Source organism: Schistosoma mansoni, chromosome 4, assembly GCF_000237925.1.
Source record: "Schistosoma mansoni strain Puerto Rico chromosome 4, complete genome".
Taxonomy (NCBI): Eukaryota; Metazoa; Platyhelminthes; class Trematoda; order Strigeidida; family Schistosomatidae; genus Schistosoma; species Schistosoma mansoni.
The window spans coordinates 24404635-24424433 of NC_031498.1; the positions used below are offsets into that span (position 1 = coordinate 24404635).

General features: G+C 38.4%; 2 protein-coding genes across 3 annotated transcripts in view; one reads left to right on the forward strand and one right to left on the reverse strand.

Annotated features, from left to right (window-relative positions):
* Positions 1–8615, forward strand: part of Smp_055220.2 (putative surface protein PspC) — a gene marked incomplete at both ends in the record, with an annotated part of 44955 nt that extends 36340 nt beyond the window's left edge. Inside the window, 3 exons of one of the 2 annotated variants that reach the window (XM_018797272.1) lie at positions 2857–3009; positions 4708–5055; positions 7485–8278. In XM_018797272.1, coding sequence (XP_018652330.1) covers positions 2857–3009; positions 4708–5055; positions 7485–8278 — 1295 coding nt within the window. Of the gene's footprint in view, positions 1–2856; positions 3010–4707; positions 5056–7484 lie in introns of both variants that reach the window. The other variant, XM_018797273.1, reaches the window with a different exon arrangement.
* Positions 8616–9338: 723 nt separating this feature from the next.
* Smp_055210 (Microsomal GST-3) lies at positions 9339–10736 on the reverse strand. Its single transcript, XM_018797274.1, has 5 exons — positions 10459–10736; positions 10367–10424; positions 10259–10331; positions 9575–9677; positions 9339–9468 (listed from the first exon to the last, which is right to left on the reverse strand). The coding sequence occupies exons 1-5, from the start codon at positions 10680–10682 to the stop codon at positions 9441–9443; spliced, it is 486 nt and encodes a 161-aa protein (XP_018652332.1). The 5' UTR covers positions 10683–10736; the 3' UTR covers positions 9339–9440.
* Positions 10737–19799: the final 9063 nt, after the last annotated feature.

Genomic DNA, 19799 nt, shown 5'->3' on the forward strand with positions numbered 1-19799 from the left:
AGGTGTAGGAAGGATTTGAAAGTGACCAACCTGGTCTCGTGTGCTGTTACAGGTATGAGGGCTAATATCACTTCCCGGCTGCCCACACCGTGGAAGGGTATTCCTTGAGGGACCTGGAAAAGAAGTTGGATTAGTGTTGGTCTTAACGACCTGGGAGCGTGACCGCAGTGCCCAAGGGACAACTGCTTGAGGCCGGTCACGCACGGCCTTTTTGTTGGGGATTTTTGACGTGTTAGCTCCGTTCTTCAAAGGACCTTACCACAGGAGACGGATATCAGTGGGATAAGGCGAGGTGTGCATTTTTAGGGTCGACCTTTTCTAACCCCACCCCTCCTTGTGGGAAGGCAGCATCGCTGTCATGCTGGTTGTCTGAAGGAAACACCTTACTGCCGTCACACCTCTGTACAGTCGGAAGTACGACTTCGCCTTCGGACCTTGGGATTGCTGCTTTTAGTCTTACCGCTCTTCAACCGACCTGTCTGGCATGGTAGGACCTCGAGGAACGATTATTCCAGCCAGCATAGCTCGATTGCTTCATCACGATAGGCAAGCCCGACCACCACGTCAAGGTAGCAGCAACGGTCGGGTGGATAGTGGCTAGCAGTGGAATCCAACACGCGCGTTTCGTCCTATTTGGGACTCGTCAGCTGGATGTACCTGCATCTCGAACCCAGTACCCTCTCTTCAAACGCCATCGCGTTATCCACTCGGCCACTGAGTCCTACTATTCGTAGTCATTACGTATAATAATATCAAATTAAAATTGAATCATTTATGGACTTAATTGGGGGTTTTTTCGCATAATTCGTTAAACAGGCATACAAAGAACACATTGGTTGAATTTAAAATAATTCTTCAAATCTCACTATTAACAGATATTTTAGCTCACCTATCAAGTGCAGACATTATTTACTCAATTGTCTGTGCAACAAATAGCGGTGCCACTGGAGAGAGGTTCAACTCTGATACCTGTTAAATAAAAATCGAGCGATTTAACCAGTAACTCACGACTTCATACCATGAACAAATATCTGCTGAGAAATCTAAATAGAACATCAGTTTCGACAAAATTTACACTAATTAAAAGCACTACTTTAATTTTGTTAACATTGAAAACTGTTAACCAGTGACCACTCAAACATTTAAATGCTAAGAGCTCGCCGCAAAATTGAAAAGTTTCAGTTAGACCCCCGGTAGAGTCGTAGATATGCACCACTAAGGAGTTCCGTGCTAAGACGTAGTAGCTTTTCAATGTTTCATGGTTTTCAGTGTTTATTTAATTAAGATTAATCTGGGCTGTAAACTATAAAAAATCGAATCGGTCAGTTCAAACCAAGTAGGCATAACAAACGGACTAAAAGACACAGTCTAGAGAAGTAAACATAAAATACGTAAAACCTTTTATTGATCGTTACCTGTAAGGTGAATGTGAAAAACATAGTTGTCTGGAGTTTTCACAATATATTAGAAACGATGTAAAATGAATTTATAAACAATGATATATTGGTAAATCGACCCGTATACTCTTACTAACCCTGACCTAACATGAACTTAGAGTCAAGACATATAGACAAATATCAATAAGAACTATATTTTATCTCGTATAAACTTCCGAATTGATGGTTTTAATTCATTTTGATTATTATATCCTTATCCAGTAAATAATTATTTTGTATGAAAAAAAAGGACTAAATGAATGCGCACTGCTGAGGAGTCCCACAATAGGACGAAACGGTCGTCCGGTGCTTCCAGGTTTTCCATGGTGGTCTAGCTTCGATTGACTCATGATCTCAACTATATAGAATGTTTGATTTGTTAACTGAACTTGGAATATGAACAATTACTTATTCGAAATAGGATTAGATGGATTTGTTTCATGGATGAAATTAATGATAATTCAGTAATTAGATGGCTGTTAATTTGTCATTGTATTTTAAAGTCTTATAGTCTAGTTTACAAAGAGCCTGTTTGGAAATATGAGGTCTATAAATTCGAACTTACATGGATTAGGACGGGAAAAGACGTGGTTGGAAGTCCTGTTTTTGTTTTTGGGTAAACTAAAGACTAACATAATAATTGTTTTTAAGTAATCCTGAATGTTTTCTTCCCGCTTCAGTAATCATTTCTGCATAGTAATGATTCCTGAACAACTTTGCTAGTAACTAACAAACCGTAGAAAGTCTACCACACAAAAATTATAATAACTATAGTAATTTACATTGTTCCGTCTGGTGATTCCTGGAAGTGTGTCCAGTTTCATTATTGAAGTAGCATCCGCTAAGTTGGGACCAAAACAAAGACCTTCATGGTTGATGTTCAGTACAGTATCACATTTTCATTTTTAAACAATTAGTTTATATGTTTTGTAACTTGCGAATTAGTTAATTTCATAGGTCACAAATTCTCACAAGATAAACCTATCTAGAGGCTGTTAATCACGAATCACGTGATTACAAATGATAGTCAGTCAGGTGGTCTACGGACGCCTGCTCTATTTGAAGTTTTATGTATGTATTGCTTAGGAGTACCAGACTTTAGTGAAACAGCTTATCAGCATTTATCAATTTCCTGTGATTCGGGTATTTTAAATCAGTGATGATTAAAGGTAAGGTTAGAAAAGTGAATAACATTATGAAATGAGAAGACAAGTGTAAGTTGTAAATAAATTCTTAAATCTTACTTGAATTATATGGTTTTTAACACATGCATTCCATGCCAAGCCGCCGCTTAATCCAAGGTGTTGCCACATTTTTGTACTCTACTGCTACCTAACACTGTATAACGACTAATGAAAAATCATATAACAATTGTCTTAAATAAAATGAATATTTTCCACATTCGAATTTATCGATTCAGCGAATACTAATCCGATTACACATCAACAGAAAAATATATCTTCCGATCAATCACCAATTGAATTGAACGATGAAACATCGACAATCGGAGACTTCAATGAAGTGACTATAGGCAATGTGTCTGCAGTTCCAGAGAATAGAAAATTACGAAGGGGTATGTTAATCGCAGCTGCAACATTATGTTACTAGAAGTATTTTAAGTAAACTAACACAATTGTTTTACTTTGTAAGGGCCTGAACTATCCCGTTGTTGTCGCAGAGACATCTAGATGACCAGCCACAATAACAACAAGATAATTCAAACCCCTAAAAACAAAGTTTATACCCGTTGTGTAAGCTAGGGCTTAGTACCTCAGTAGATTATACGTTAGGAATTCGAGGTGAGCTACAGTGTGAACGTCAATACTAGGGTGCAGGTAAATTGTTAGTTGACAAGTTCCAAAAGAATAAAATGTACTTCCTGTGTTTCATTTCTAGTCACAATCTATCTATTCTATAACACGAATGAGTTTTCGTTTATATGAAATTAAGTAATTTTGCTTATTTTTAGTTAGTTGTCTTCACTTGATGTCATTGTTTCGAAACACTAAGAAACCTTTTAAGCAAATGATTTATAAACTCTCAATCAAATAAGAACATTTGACAAATAAATGGCTAAATCTAAAGACTCAGAACAACGTACGATAACATCCTACACACCCAACAATCTGAAATACTGTTGGGAGTTGGTTACATGCATAGATTATAAAATATTCATATATAAACAGAATTAGTGGTACTTTTTCTACTTATCATCATATATGTATATAAGTGAAATCGGTTTTAAAAAGTTACGGTGTATGAAGTAAATATTTTCGGCAGTTTTAAGAGTATTTTCGGTATTAATTGCTTAAAACAGTTCATAGTCTGGGTTTTTGAACATCAAATTAGTCAGTGAGTTTCAACAATTTAAGTGTTTAGCTGTAGTACAGTTGATCTTAAAATACCATTGACACTGTTACTTCTGAAGATACTGTGAAATTTAATAAGCGACTTCATAACTACAATAAATTTAGCCAAATCTCATTCATATAATTAAAACAGTGTAAGCCATCAGTAGTGTGCTAGGGATCCATTATTTCGATGCACCACGTCAAATATTTGTAAGGGTTTGTACTTTCTCGCTACTGATGTTATGAAGTCACAGTGTTGACAGCAACACTGGAATGCAGATGTATCCGTGTGATAAGTCTCAAATAGGACCAAATACTTTTCCTGGACCCCACTGCTAGTCACCATCCTACTTTGTGAAATACTTGTGACTAAATGGTAGTATCAAGGTAATCCGCTCAGGATCTCAATAGGAACCAATAAATTGTAGTTCCTAACACCAACAGAGGGGAAAATAAAACACCTAACAAATAAAAGTCACACGCGTTACACAAGCTAGTGGTCACCTGGACTCAACAGCTCAAAGAATAACACATTAGTGTTTAAAAATAATGGTTCTGGGTTCAAGTCTCAGTATGCTACCAAAACTCAGATCTAGATACAACCAGCTGACGAGTTTCGGATAGAACAAAAGGCTTGTCCTTGACTCCCCAGCTAGCCACTATCCAACTTTATCAACAGGCGAAATATCATGCTTGACACAATAAACTCATTATGAAAATAACCTACAATATATATAAATTGTAAAATCTTTAACGAAATATTTTAACAATCATCTAGGTCTATTGTAAATGAGGAAATACGATGAACTATGCTAATTCAACAGAAAATATAAAAAGTATAAATTAGTTGTTCATGACACATATAATATTCGCCATTTCAATTTGTTTAATTTAACTATGGAACTAATTTTACTTTTTAGCTCTTCGAAATCCCATTACTGGTGAAGGAATGTGTGACAGTGATTATATTGACCTGCTTAAATTACCAAGTGAATATTACTTCCGAAGAAATCGAGACACTTTGTCGTCGACATTGAATATCCATCCACATTCACCACCAGTACAACCATCATCAACAACTACACCTTCAACTAATACTGCTGTGTCTGTTAAAAAAGTACCTGCTCAGAAAGATGCAAATTCTACGAGCAAACCGACTGCAAGTAAGCCAAGACATCAAACACCGCCGCCGCCATCGCAACCGACTTTGACACAACAACCACCGAAGCTAGAACCAAAAGTTGAAAAAAGCACCCCACAACCTATAGGTAAGTACACATACTTGAAGCTATTTCAAATACTGTATACTATTTTAAAGGATAATAATAAATGCATAATTTTTAGAATTTTAATGAATAGTTTGCATTGCCCTCTTAAACTAGATTTTAATTAATGGAATTTCCAATATCTCTATTACCACCAGCATGATTTTGTTACCCTGATTGATATTGTAGATTAGTAATCTGATATCGGATCACAGATCCATATCAATTATTTTTGTCTAAAAGGGGCACTTCGTGATAATGCACGAATTTGTAATCAATTACAAATTAATCTTTCAATGCATGTCACCAAACAAATAGGTCATTTATTCATTTAAATTTCATGGAAATTTGATGTCATGATAATTCGCAGTTAGCTATATTAAATAGGATCTGGTCTTTATGATCTCTCTACTTAAAATATTGATTTCTAAAGAAATTGTAATTGCATAAGTTAATTCGATCATTTCTGCTCTACATACTCAATACAAAATATAAATTTTAGTAGTTGAATTCATGAGTTAATTAAAGCTATACCACCATGGAAAATCTGGAAGCACCCAGTATGGGACTACTCAGTAGTGTGCATCCACGACCCTGCTCGCGGGATTCGAATCCAGGACCTATCGGTCTCGCGCGCGAACACTTAACCCCTAAACCACTGAGTTGACACTCAGTGGTGTTAATGTCTAACTTTTCCTGGAGTTCTAGTGAGAAGCGGTGATCAGTGGAGTCCAAGCAGGTCGATTTGATTATAAATGTTATCGACTAATTTATATTGAAATGATTTTAATTAAATCACGCCATTATGGACATAATTCCAACTTAAATTTAAAGGTAACCCAAAACAGACTGAAAATTTATAGAATCTCGTTTATAAATTAAATACATTCAATTTTCCATATGTTATTTAATACTGAAAAAAAATAATGACAAGAGACTAATGGGGGGTTCATAATTTACCTGATAGATATCCGACAATATAGTTAATTATGAATCATACTATTTAAGTAACCTGACATTTGGTTTCTACCATCTTATAGGCTTAATTAACTCAGAGAGCGTGAACCTATCTAGCCAGATATGACTGACAATTATCAACAGCACAAGCACCGACAGATTGGTGAGGATACCTCATCAAGACACCAAAGGATATCTGGTTAGCATTTTTTGGTTAGCGTTAAATAAGATAAAACAACAACCAAAAAACACTGAGATTATGTAGTGTGTAAATAGTCAGATAGTAAACATAAACAGGAAGGTGAAGAATAACAAACAAACATGGGGTGAGGGAAAATGAATGGAACCACTTATTAAGTCATATCCGGTCAAGGAAGAGATTGAGGTGGCGCGAATTCCTCCTGAGTACATGGGGTAATAGGTTTACCATAACTTCTGCTGCATGTAGGAGACAAGATCGAACCCCGTCAAGAAATGACGGGGGTATACGATAGAATACTTGAAATGATTTCGTCTCATCTACCACATGACCACTGCCAACCAGATGTGCCAAGATAGGCTTGTGTATTGTCCTTGTTTTTCCTTTTCCAAACCAAGCTGAGATGTTCACTCATTCGTAGGTCAAGCTGTTGTGACCTGCGTTGTTCGAAACTTGACACTGATACGCGCTAACCCCCTAAATGATAATGTAAGATCAGCTGATTAGAATATCATATTAACTTCCATCGTCAATCTATCATCCAAAACATGCCAATTGAATTGTATTTTTAGAAGTAGGGGTTTCTTACAAGCAATCTATAGTTCCAACTTATTTTTCCTTCCATATATGTGCTTCTCTGGAAAGCTTCTCCAGTAGCCTCTTTCCGTCAGCGTGCTATTGGTAAACTTCCCCCTTATGGTATCCTCTGTATAGATCTCTTTTCTTTTGCTTGTAAGACATCTAACCAGATTTCCTTTGCAACAGATGAGTGCGAAACTATAAAAGTGTAAATACCAACGGATAGAGTTCTTTCTGTCTCTGCTTCTGTTTAACGAGCGGTTACTCCGTCTACGTTATGAGATTTACTGTCGTACTAGTCAGTGGAATCGATTGCGAGGTATACACTGTTAAACTGATTTGAGGGTTATTCTCCAATAATATTCTGGTTTACTGTGATGAATATGCCGTCGATGTGACGGCAGTTTATACCTGGTTTGTAAGTAACCTCGTTGGGATGGCCACTTCCTAGTTTCGCTAGAAAATTAGTTGAAATCGAACCTTAAGGTGAGACTATAGCTATTCTATTAATGTCTATTTCTAAAGACAAAAGAGACAATCATAGTACACTTTAAGAGCAATTCTTGAAGATCATCATCAGCAAAACTAATGTTGAACTGTTTTTACTGACGCGTGGACTCGGTTGTCTTGACCAGTGGTACATTGGTGAATAAAACTGACATTTATACCTCTGAAATATAACTTCTCTTTTTTTCAGAAAAGAAAGTTATCCGCCCAAAAAAACCCGAGATGCTAACTGAAAAACAACCAGTTAAAGAAAACAAACAGCCGGTCGGTAGTGTAACACAGTCACAGCCAATTACTGAGACACAATTGTCTACAAAAGAGGCGGAGCCACAAACACCGAAAATGGTTGCAGAACCACAGACACTAGAGACTGAAAAACAGAAAACACCGAAAGAAGTAGCTAAGCCACAGACACCAAAAACCGAGAAACCGGAGGCACCAAAAGAAACTGTAAAACTACAGACACCAGAAACTGGAGAACCGCAAACGCCGAAGGGAGCTACAAATCCACAGAAACTAGAAGCTGAAATACCACAAGCACCGAAAGAAGTAGCTAAGCCACAAACACCGAAAACCGAAGAACTAAAAATGCCAAAAGAAATAGTAATTCCAGAGACATCAGGAAAGACTGCGGAACTACACACACCAGTAGAAACTCCGATAACTCCCGCTAGTCATACTTTAGAAGAGTCAACTGCAGAAACAAAGTCAGCCGGAAAGCCTGTACCGCAATCGTTGAGTGAAGAACTGGAGTTGGCCATCGGTGAATCCAAATCCCCGCAACCCCCAACATCCTCATCAAACAACAAAATACGGGACGGGATGAGCGAGGACTTACACAGTCCCGCTGTCCAGTCCCCACCAACTAGTGAAGCGAATTCATTTGTGGACAACAAGATGTCACGCCTGTCTGACGCACAAACTTTGAAGAACGATCTTACGCCCAGACCATCTACAGAATTGCCAGAGACGGGAGAAGCATGAGTAACCTAGTGGAATAAATGTTCAACTGGCTTGGTAAATCTGATGGTTGCTGACTGGATTATTCTCACGTATTTAGTTAAAGAGAACTGTGCTTCTTTTAGCACGTTCCGTTCTCAATTTTCTTTTTAAGCTTAACCCCGGGTGATGGACGGTATTTTCGTTTATTATTTGATTCAGAAAATTTTAACTTTCGGCATAATGAGAATGGATCATGACTTTCGTGTAACGTTTCCGATATTTCGATATAATGATCAAACAAATCAGCAAGCCAGATATATTTTGAAATTTTTCAAGTATATTCACTTACCGGTCCTTAACAAATATACTACACCACTTTAAAACTGTCCCTTGCTAGACCTGTAGTTTGATATCAAGAGTTGCTAAGCCACAAAAAAACCAGAGACCAGGAAAAACACCTTTCATTGAGAGTACGGGTAATTAAACTAGGATAGCACTTCAGTGCTGAAATTTACACATATTAAATTTTTACGAAAGACAAACTAGTTCGTATGCAAGGTTATGTACCAAGCTATCGAAGTTGAGTAACCAACCTCGTACGGAAACACCGGGAAGTAGCCAGCCCCTACCCTGCTGAGATGATACATCAATTAGGATTTGGATGTAAATATCAGGCTGCAGTTGATATAGAACTCTAGTTGTTGCCGTCAGTTAAATTTTGTAAACCATGAAGTTAAAGGACGATTATGGGCTAGGTTGTGTGGCGCTTTTGACCGAAAAACACGTAACAGGTATCCATGACCCTCAAATGTCTACCAAAACTAGTAAGTAAAGCAGATGAATTAACAAAACCCATGCTTCTTCAGATAACATAACCGAATTCGTGCATCCCCCTTACCGATTTGCACATGGCAATAGAAGCATATTTTGCAAGTTTAAATCCTTATAATATGTATTATTTCCTTGCACTGGTCTGGTGTGCGGTTCGTAAGATGGAAGGGAATCACGCTAGGACTTTTGGTGACCCTTAGGACAAACTTGAATACTAGGTCATACACCTCAGCGCTGAAATCAACGCTGCTGTAAATGAAACAAAAACGAACTTCTGTGAAATATTGTTTTATTCTAAATGCATGCATGACAATGATAAAAATAGCTGTCTACTAAATATTTATGAATGTTGTTACATGTAATCCAACTTCCTTCAACTACGCAATGCACAACCCGTACACCTGAAAAGAACAAAATAGAGGTCGGGTTGAGGCAATAATATTTGACACATAATACATATAACAGCTTTAATTAAATTTATTATCAATTGGCCACTACATATATTACCTTATACTGGCCATCAAGTGTTGAACACCGAAAACTAGCAACCCCATAATCATTGGGAATCCGCCGGCCATGGAAACAGCGCCTTTATAACGCTTTGCTGGGTCTTTCAAAGTAAAAAAAGAAATGAGTACATATACATATTTCAATAAGTTGACGAAATAGAAACATACCATACCACCAACTTGTGTAACATGAAAGAAATATAGATGTGAACATTATTAACTAAGCTGCTCAGCGTTTATATTATGATTGACTTAAGTAAATATTTTGTTCCTAGATGCAATATATTTGTTACCAGGGAAACTTGTTTTCAGAGTTTAAACTCAAACCCCATCAATTCTTATCACACTCTACTTCAATCAGTCACGCGTTGCCACAACCAGAAGCTTGTGTTCAAGTCAGATTCCTATCCGAAACGAGCAAGTCACGGTGAATAAATAAACCGAAATGATGTCTATCGGTTGTTTTGTGGATAATCTCACTCATGAAAGAATATTAAGCTGTTTGGAAAGGAGAGGACTGTGGAGACTAGCATTTAGGACAACGGTTTAGGTTAACATTGGTTTCTGTGCCATTCCCCTGAAATCTCTCCAAAATAGGGAGATTGGGTTCCTTTAAGGTGTACAAACTGTCAAGCTGAGATTGTAACCCACAATAAAGCACTTTAAACGAGGCAAGGCTTACCTCCGGTTGCATACCCCTGAAAATATAGCAGGCGACCAAGAAGAAATACCGCACCACATGCAGTATACATCCGCTAGGTTTTAAATTATGAAAGAAATGGCGACATACCGGGTAACGCAAACCACCCACAAACAACGCCATGAGAAAAAAAGGGAGAACTTCTAGACTGGGAAAGCAACATAAAACAACGTTTGACATACTAATTTTGATGACCCCTTTGGATGCAGTTAAATAATTTGTCTGTAGGGTGATACATTATAGGCAACTCAACATTGTGCTCTTTGCGAGCTTGCATTACTCGGCGGGCGAAGTAAAGATTTAACCCGAATGCGCTTACACCCACTAGAATCACACCTCCATAATAACGGGGTAAGCATAGTGGTAGGGAGGTCAACGAAGGGGAAATATACTTTGACAACGACATTCTCACGAGTAACTACGCGCCACCAGATGTTCGCAGTTTCAATATTCAGTGTGTCTTTGATGTTTAAGCCTAAACTTAAAAATTGCTTTACCCTCCTAATTCAGTGTAAAGAAGCAGTTCCCTTTATTTAGAAACGTCCAGAGAATGGTCATGATTATCGATTAAAGTACAGATCAGAAAATATTGTAGTATGTGAAAAAGTGGAAGAAGTTTATGTTTGAAGTAAGTGGTTCAAAAATGGTTCTGCATGGAATAAAAAAGCTGTTGCTGAACGAGCTTCCATATCTATCGACAGTGGATCACCGATGCTTTCAGGTAGGAGCCTAGGTATATATAACGATAAAAAAGAAAAATATTGGTAAATTATGGTAATATACTGTCATAAGTCCTTGAAAATATGTCACGTTTTCTCCTAAAAGACTCCTGAGGAGCCGCTCGGACCACCTCAGCTGGCGGTGAATTCCAGAGGTTGACTGCTCGTAAGGAGCAAAGAGTATGCCTTCTGTCAATTCTGTTATGTTTTGTCTCTAATTTCTGGGTGTTAACTCTAATGTTTGTGTTTTGGCGTTGAGCTTAAGTAGATATTTAAGAGAATACTCAGGAGTGTTGAGGATACTATAGTCAGTGGAAGGTCACCTCTGAGACACCTTTACTTCAAAAGGTAGACATTCAGTGATTTGAGGAGCTCTTCACAAGACTTGAATTTGAGTTGCCGAACTGATTTCGTGGCTCACCTTTGGATATAGTCCAGTATATTCTTATCATTTTAGAGTAAGGGAGTAAATACTACATTGCCGTGCTTCAAATAGGTTTAAATAAAACTTTTGAAGACTAATTGGAAATGTAATCACAATTGATTGATCACTGGGTGGTGATCAACAGGAGGTCGGTCGCGGCCCGAATAGCTCAGTGGTAACGTCTCTGACTGTGAAGCTGAGTGACACGGGATCGAATCCGCCAGGGAGCATCAATTCCCTCAAGATTACAGATACACCTTGCTGACGAGTGCCAAGTAGCACGAAACTCGGGTCCAGGGTTTCCTGTTGACCACCTCCAACCACCATGTTACTAATTGGAAATGTGCACCGTCAAACTGGTCAGAAATGCTCAACTTTAGCAGTTCAAGTCACGTTTGTCGCAGTTAGCGTAATACCTTAGATCATCGGGTACTGAGACTCCCATTTTCATTTTAGGATGTCTCTATAGTGGAGTTAATTTAGTTGTGTGAGTGATCTGCAACTGATTACTTTACGATTTGGAGTGCTGAGAGTAATTCCGTTGTTATTTGCTCAACTACGAAGTTGAGTTACACACTCCTGGAGTGCCAGCTCATCATGTTGCTTGCAAACTCCCCTCTAAAGTCGCACGTCATCAGTGAAAAGTAATAAACCAGACGACACTTGCTGAAGAGGGTCACTTATAAATTTAGAAAAGAAAAAGTCTTAGTACTGAACCCTGAGAGACCCCACTAGTACATTCCGTGACCAGGAAAAAGTGATGTTAACCCTTACCCTAAAAAGTCCTTTATTTAGATATTAAGTAAACCAATCAGTTCACGATTGATCCTATAGAAAGCTTTTAAGAAGTCAAGGGTACTTGTTCATCTGTCCATCGCGGTCAGCCGGTTGATCATACAAGATTGACTATTCCTAAGACCGTTCTGTTGAGGTGAAGGGAAGTCTATGAATAATAACTAGTCACGAAGACCGTCGTATATCAGAAATTCTGTAATTTCTGAGAATAGAAGTGCTGCCGCCCGATAGCTTGAAGCTTTGCTGCGTCAGTGTTCTTTTGTGATTGATGTAATATGATCCAGCTTCCAAATTTTTGGTACCGTGCCTCGGCTTACTGGAGGTGAAAACATCACACTAAGTGGTTTCTCCAAGATTGAAGCCATTTCTCTCAGTGTAGCAGAATGTACCATATCCGGGTCAGGAGAAATGTCCTTGTTTAGATGCTGAGGTTTCTGATACACCAGGCCAGAGGTCAGGATCACATCTGAGAACCTTTTGTAGTTGCAAGTGAGGCTTTCGTCGATATACTTTGTACGGAATGGTTTAACCACCGTTCCACTACAACGTGGGTGGAGTCACTGTCATTGTTGGTAAGACTACTAAGACCTAACAACTGTAAAATTCCGGTTTCCACCTATCGAAAAGAGGCCGCATGACGGAATAAACTTTCCGGATTGAAGACAAATTAATTGACTAGCTTTATCCGATGATGACGCTTATCTTAACTTATTGCTTTTGTGCATTGGTCCCTTGCTAGTTTGAACTGCCTATATTTCTGTCCTCATTAGTTCGTTTGTATTCCGTCCAGTAGCCTGTTTTGTGTTTTGGCATTCGAAAGGTGTAATTTTTTGGCTGTGCTTTGCTTGTAATTTCGTGGATTTTTCGGGAGACAAACTGTTTTGTAGCACACAAGATCGTGTGCAGTAAGTGCACATCGAGTTAAGAGTGGACTTCTCAGTCCACTTTCTGTAGGTTACTTTGTGAAGCTAACACGTCCAAACGTTTGAAATTCCAACGTCTGTCGTTAATAGGATGTTTTAGCCCAGCTCTGCCGATAAAATCGAAGGCTATGAGGGTGCGGTCACTTTTTCTCAGAGGATGCACGGCTACGAGGCTGTCATTTAGGAATTCTTCGCTTGTAAATATACAGTCTAAGTGTATAGCATCTGATTGTTTCTGTACCGACTTATTAATTTCAGTTTTTCGAATAGTTCTAAATGTTCAGTGAAGTTGAAGAACTGGGCTACAATAATGATATCATCTCCGATGTACGTGTGTTCAGTGGAATTAACTTTGGTAAGATTGAAGTTTCTTAGAATCAGAATATGAGCGCATCGAAGACGAATATAGCGAGATAATCCCTCCAGCATATGACTGTCGTACCCAGTTTCAGCGGTAGGCTTCCTGTATATCACTCCAACCAAACACCTCGATGTGTTAGACAATATTATTGAGCACCATACAGATTTATCGGGATTGATAAACTCTTGAGTGTACACCTTATGTGCTACCAAGCAAGATAGTAGGTACAGGGCTACTTTGCCCTCATTCCCTGTTTTTCTGTCGTTGCAAAACGAAAACATACCGAACACCTCTATCTCCTGATCCGTAATTTGAGATGTATATGTTTCAATTATTTCTATCGAATGAGTATTATTAGCGTTACTTAATTCACACGACTCATCCATTTTGTTCAGTAAATTTGTGGAGTTCGTTTATAGGCAGTTAATACTGTCTATTTGAAACGCTTGGGCCACCTCATTTCGTTTGTGCGAGTGAGTTTTATGTAGATGGACAGTCAACCTTTTCACTCAGGGTTTCTCTTCTACATTGTCCCTTGATTTTGACAGTCCACAAGTGAAACATTCAGTTCCAATTTGCTTCTATGCTTGATCTTTGCATCATATAGTCCGTCCGGATGCATGTAGACTTCGATCGGTCACGGGCATCTGTTGAAATGAAATATTTTGAGAGTGGCAGCCGCCGTTTGGGAGGATGGGGAGTTATCTTCATTAACCAGGGTTCAGAGTTCCCATCCTTGTTGGGTCAATATCCTCTTGGGTTTCAAAGACTGCTTTATGAAGTTCGCCTCTAGAATATCGTAATCTGTGTGGTCAGTGTTTATGTTTTCTGGTACAGCTTGCACAATAGTGTTACTTCCACAAAGGAATGTCACACGAGATTCTTTAGGGATATTCATGGTGAAACTTAGCTCGGAACATGGTATATCAAGAAGTATTCTCACATATCCCTTTGATTTCACCAAATGACTGGCCAGCAGAACATTCGTACTGTTGATGGACGTTGCACGAGAGAGTGCTAGGAATTCTCCTACAGGAAGATGTATGTGACATTAAGTGGCTCAGTCTTAGGAAGTTTGAGGTTCCTGTTAAAATTTTCCCAAAACATCTGGACGATTTTGTCCTGTGGACTGACAGGGAGGTCAGAGCTGTTTCTAACATTCGTAATTATGAGAGAATCATCGTAAACCTTGATTGCTTTACCATGTTTTTTGAGTACGTTGAGGTTGGAGTTCCTGTTTGGCAGTTAGATTACGACTCGGAACCCCGTACAATCTATTATCTGGTTAGACAACCTTAAGAGTATATGGCACGACCGATCCATTAACTTATTTTCTTGCAAAGTCTAGGATGTTGAACATTATCGACGGTGACCTTCGATTCTTTTTGCCCTGTTGATAGGAGTCATGCCACATACGGTAGACGTTTTAGAGACCATAGTCGCATTGAGAGAGTCTGTGCTCAGCGGCACAAGTTTACTGGAAGAGTCTGACACTGTCGATCTCACGGCGATGCTGAGTTTTAATATATTTTCCTTAGTGTCGGTGAATATTTCATAAATGCTAATGCTGTCGAAGACCCTCCACCTTATCGCTCTGAGTGCCCTTCTCGGTTTATCTGTTTTAGGACCTCCTTTTGGGGGTTACTGACAACGTTTTACACAGGCCTGTCAGAAAAATGTTCATATGGCTCAGTGAATCTACAGCATTCACGTTGAATGTGTCACGTGACCACTTGCGATCTGATTAACCTAGTCTGTTGCAAGCAGTTATTGTAAAGTCTGCGCATGCTTCGTGAAACCAAGCTTTGCATTTGTCACAACGCATACCACAGGGGACAGTAAAACAGAATCCACGTCACTTATATGTGCGTCCTAATGACTATGGTGCAATATTAGTCGCTAAATAAATATTAGCAGGAGTTTACGACCGCGTGAAGAGGCAATATCCTCAAAATTGATATAACGAATAAAAACGGGTAGTGTTAAAAGTTAAGACATAACGAAACCAGCCTCGACGTGAAAACCGTAAAAACTAAATAGAAACCTGAGACAAAACCACAGTTAGGTATTACCTTAATAAGATTTAAAAGGAAAAGTAATCTATCGAATTTTAAACATAGGACAGATTCCTTAGATCAAAGATAGCGTTTTTGTTGCCTAAGGACATCTCAAACGTTTGAGAAATGTAGATCTCGTTAGGACCGAATTTCTCGCTACTAGGCTCTCCCTTATGTCCACGCCGTTTTAAGAGTGATCGAAAGGAAATCACAAATCAATAAAAGGTAGGAAAACCTCTTCTTAAAATCCTGTACTAATTAAGTTCTTACAGTGTGAGCCGGTGTGGTGTTCAGATGTGCACAGACTGTTTCCTCAAAATAAAGCCACCCACTGTATGATCGCTTTCTCAAACTTAAACACTATATGCCATAAACTCTTACACCGTTTCTGGTCGTCTTCCAGAGGATATGTCGTAGTTGTGAATTTTGGAACGAAGTCATACGCTTATTTTGAAACACTTTAGGCCACTTGAACTTCTACGGCAACCTATGCATGATTTAAAATGTTGTTTAGCCTTTCTAATTCAATTCGAAATTCGGAATGATCATTTTCCACTTCCCACTTTTTAGCACTATACTGAAGCTTTAAATATGTCCTAAATCTTTATTACGTTAGGAGATTAAATTGCCTTTTTTTCCAGAGTCTGTGGTTTTGTAACTAGTAATGTACATTATTATGGATGGTGTGCAAACCTTTTGTCCAGTGAATTTGCAGTTGTATAGGTAATGCACTGTAGCGGTAAGTAAATCCCTCAAACAAATAGTTTTATGAGTCTTTGGCAGTGATGCTGACCTCATTAGTTTCAGTAGACAAACCGTAGCCGAAAATCTTCGGTTACTCATTCCTACCGAATCATGAGGGAGTACTATATGCTGAGCATTCTTCGTGACAACTGGCCAGCTCAGATCAAACGCTACACAATGAATCGATGATTTTTTGGGTCTTAGAATTGCCTTATTCTTGGGTCATGGTTTGACTGAGTTGGTATCCGTCAATTAATATTAATATGTTACGGGCAAAGAGTATTAAACTCTGTGTATACGTGGCAATTTCGGAATCGCGGACGATTTAAGCCAGAAGCATGAGCCTACGAAAACTAAGAAAAACTAATCGTTTCGATGAAAAATGATATAGTGAGACCATCACTAGACAAAGGTTTTTCCTTTATACGCAAGCTCTAACATTGGTTCGCGGTATAACTCGTTTTCCTGCTAACCGTTTACTCAAGGGTTTATATAATCTTGATGTTCTAGGTATACTACCCACTACTAACTGCTTCAGTCGATTCAAATTCAGACTCTAAGGGACTTTAGTGACTGGCTTGGTATCATTAAGCTATAGACGCTAGAATGTATTTATTCTGCACTGTATATCTTAGTAATAAGCATGTAGCAGAAGAAATATTATGTAGTAAGACTTTTAGACAATTACGTGTTCCTACACTGATGATACTGAAAATTTTCAATAGCCTTCTTAAGGTCAATGAAATAATGCGATCAGTATAGATGAATCTGATCTATTTATGTGTAACATAAGATAATTTGTTTTTAGTTATAGACATCAAATGTTTAGGAGGAAAAGAAGGGACAAAAAGACTGCCTAATGTGTCGACGGATCAATAATAATTATTATTATCATAAATATGAACATAAGAAGACTTCAGATATTAAGATGAATAGAAAGAAAATAAAATAAACAAGAAGAGTTTCAAAATTTCTACTTTGTTTTTCAGTCGATTAGACGGATGGAGGACCTGGTTTGCATAAATCATTATTAAACACATTGATATTCAGTAGTGACACAATCCACTTTCGGAAAGAAAATCATCACGAAGACTTCTGAACTGGGTTATAGTTTCACTGCGACGGAGGTTCACTGGGAGTCTGTCCCAAGTGGCTGAGTGGCAAACGACGAGAAAATTCTGGTGTAAGTTCGTGTGGATTCCCGGAATTTATAGAATATTCTCCCTACTGCGCAGGTTACGGGATGATATCAAAGAATACAAAGGGGTGGATGCCGAAGAGTAAGAAATACCGTGTACAAGCCAGTAGGTAAAGATAAAGTTTTACTTGATACAGCTGATACAGAGAGGTTCTAATTCGGGTTGTTGACATCTTAGGTGATAATTCTTGTCGAAATACCCCAAAACAGCTTTATCGAACATTCTTTGAACACCTTCAGTTTTCATCAGATTATTATGCGTGCAATTGCCGTAAACCGAAATACCGTATTCAAGAATTGGTGCGATATACATTTTGTATGATAATAGTGTCGATTCGATGTTACTGAAATTCATCAACATAAATCCAATGAGCTTCCTTGCTTTGAATAATTGATTGCAATGTGCTCGGTGAAGTTACAACTACACCTTTTTCAGGTCATTAGCAAAAAAGAAAGGTTAACAGTATTGAGTGAGCACACGTCATTGGTGAAAAGGAGGAGGAGGAGTAATTGACCAACCACGCCTCCTTGTTTAACCCCACTGCTCACGCTCACAGGCTCAGAGTAGTAATATCCCTCTGCAGGTCAATTATCCGAAGGCACTTGATGGTTGTAGTAAGACGTATTTGTTAGCGATCTTGTGGTGCCGAAATAATACCGAGATCGCGTCAAAGTTTCCAAGCAGGACTACTGAGCGTACGCGAATTCGTACCAGGTCACAAAACAACGGAGGAACAGTGTCTTTGGCACAATTAAACAAAGGGGTGCAGTAAAACAATCACTGGCACAATTGGTTATAATAATAATTGTTTCCGTTATACCAATCGTGTTTTCTTCATAAAAGTGGGTCACTACAGACCAACATCTCTTCTCTGGATAAATTGCTCAAAAAATTCCAGGTGCGATGTGAAGCATGGGCGTTTAGTTATTAACTCGTGTTGGGATGGGCTAATCAAACTAGAAGAAAGTAAAAATGATAATTGCTATTCGTGAATGCTCTTTTTCATGTTTCTTGACAGCACAGATGTCAAGTTAATGGACCTATAGTTGACAATAACACTACATGATACTGTTTTGAATCTAGGGGTGATTAGAGACGTTTTCCAAACACATGAATAGGCTCTATATTCCACAGATAGATTGGACAGTTTTGAAAAAAGTAATGGGAGTTATCTACTACCCTATTTCACAAATGATGAAGGAATCCCATCACGCTCGTCGTCATTTTACTTTTTCAGAGCAGCCTACTTGATGTTGGTGGGTAGATGTCTATATGTCAACATTGGAGACGTATTGATAGAGGTTTGGGTTTTGATGTTGCGGCATTTCGAAAATGCTGGGTGAATTGTTTACAAACAGTATCAGGGTCGTCAACAATCCTTCCTTTAACTATGAAGAATTCGGTTATACCAAGAAAATTTGATGCCACATGGGTTTTGAAAAGCCGAAGTGTTGATAACTCTGGGCTTCTACTACCTAGGGCTTTATTCTTGATAGTCATGAAGTACTTGCATTTAGATGAATCATTCCTGTCGACCAAGTTAAGTATACTCTGAAGCGGATGTACGTCATTGTGCATGTGGTAGCGGCGTATCAGTTTTCTCAGCTTTTTCCTAAAAGTCTTCGAAGTGTTTTGGCCTCTACTGGCATTATAAAGCACATGGCCAATAACGGGAGCAGTGCAATCAATGTAATACGTTTATCATAACAAGTGTTTTAAATATAGCACTACGTTAATAATACGCGCGAAATTTGAACGTGGTAACATTTTTTCAAGTGGTTTAAAAATTCTTCGGCTTCTTCTTTTGTAGGCTGCTTTATTCTTAGATTATCATCCCATCTTGTATATCGGTAACACTTTACTCCAGGAAAATAATTTTGACGGACACGTACCAGTTAATACATACATATCACGGACTTCGTTTCCTACATATCGTATACAAGGCTCCAGCAATTGACATTGACGCGTCTTTATCTTTGGATTATACTAATTGAAATATAGATTTTCCACTGATCAGTACTCTCCTATGTCATAACTGAACACCTTATATCTGACATACGTTATATACTCATAGTTCCTGATCCTTGTATTAACCCGGTCAATACATAATGACTTGTATGCACTACAGAATATACTTAAGTTAATTGACAAGAGTGCTTCATCTAAACGCAAGTATTTTATGAATATAGAAAAGAAAGCCCTAGGTAATAAAAGCCCAGAATTATCAATACTTCGGCTTTTTAAATCGCGTGTGAAGTCAAATTATCTTGGCGCGACCAAGTTCTTCATAGTTAACGGAAG

Coding starts and splice junctions, on each gene's coding strand:
- Smp_055210 (XM_018797274.1), bottom strand. CDS start 10,682: ATGTCGTTGTCAAAGTATATTTCCCCTTCGTTGACCTCCCTACCACTA. Junction 10,425..10,458: donor CAAAGGGGTCATCAAAATTA/GTATGTCAAACG, acceptor TTGCTTTCCCAG/TCTAGAAGTTCTCCCTTTTT. Junction 9,469..9,574: donor CACTTGATGGCCAGTATAAG/GTAATATATGTA, acceptor TGTTCTTTTCAG/GTGTACGGGTTGTGCATTGC.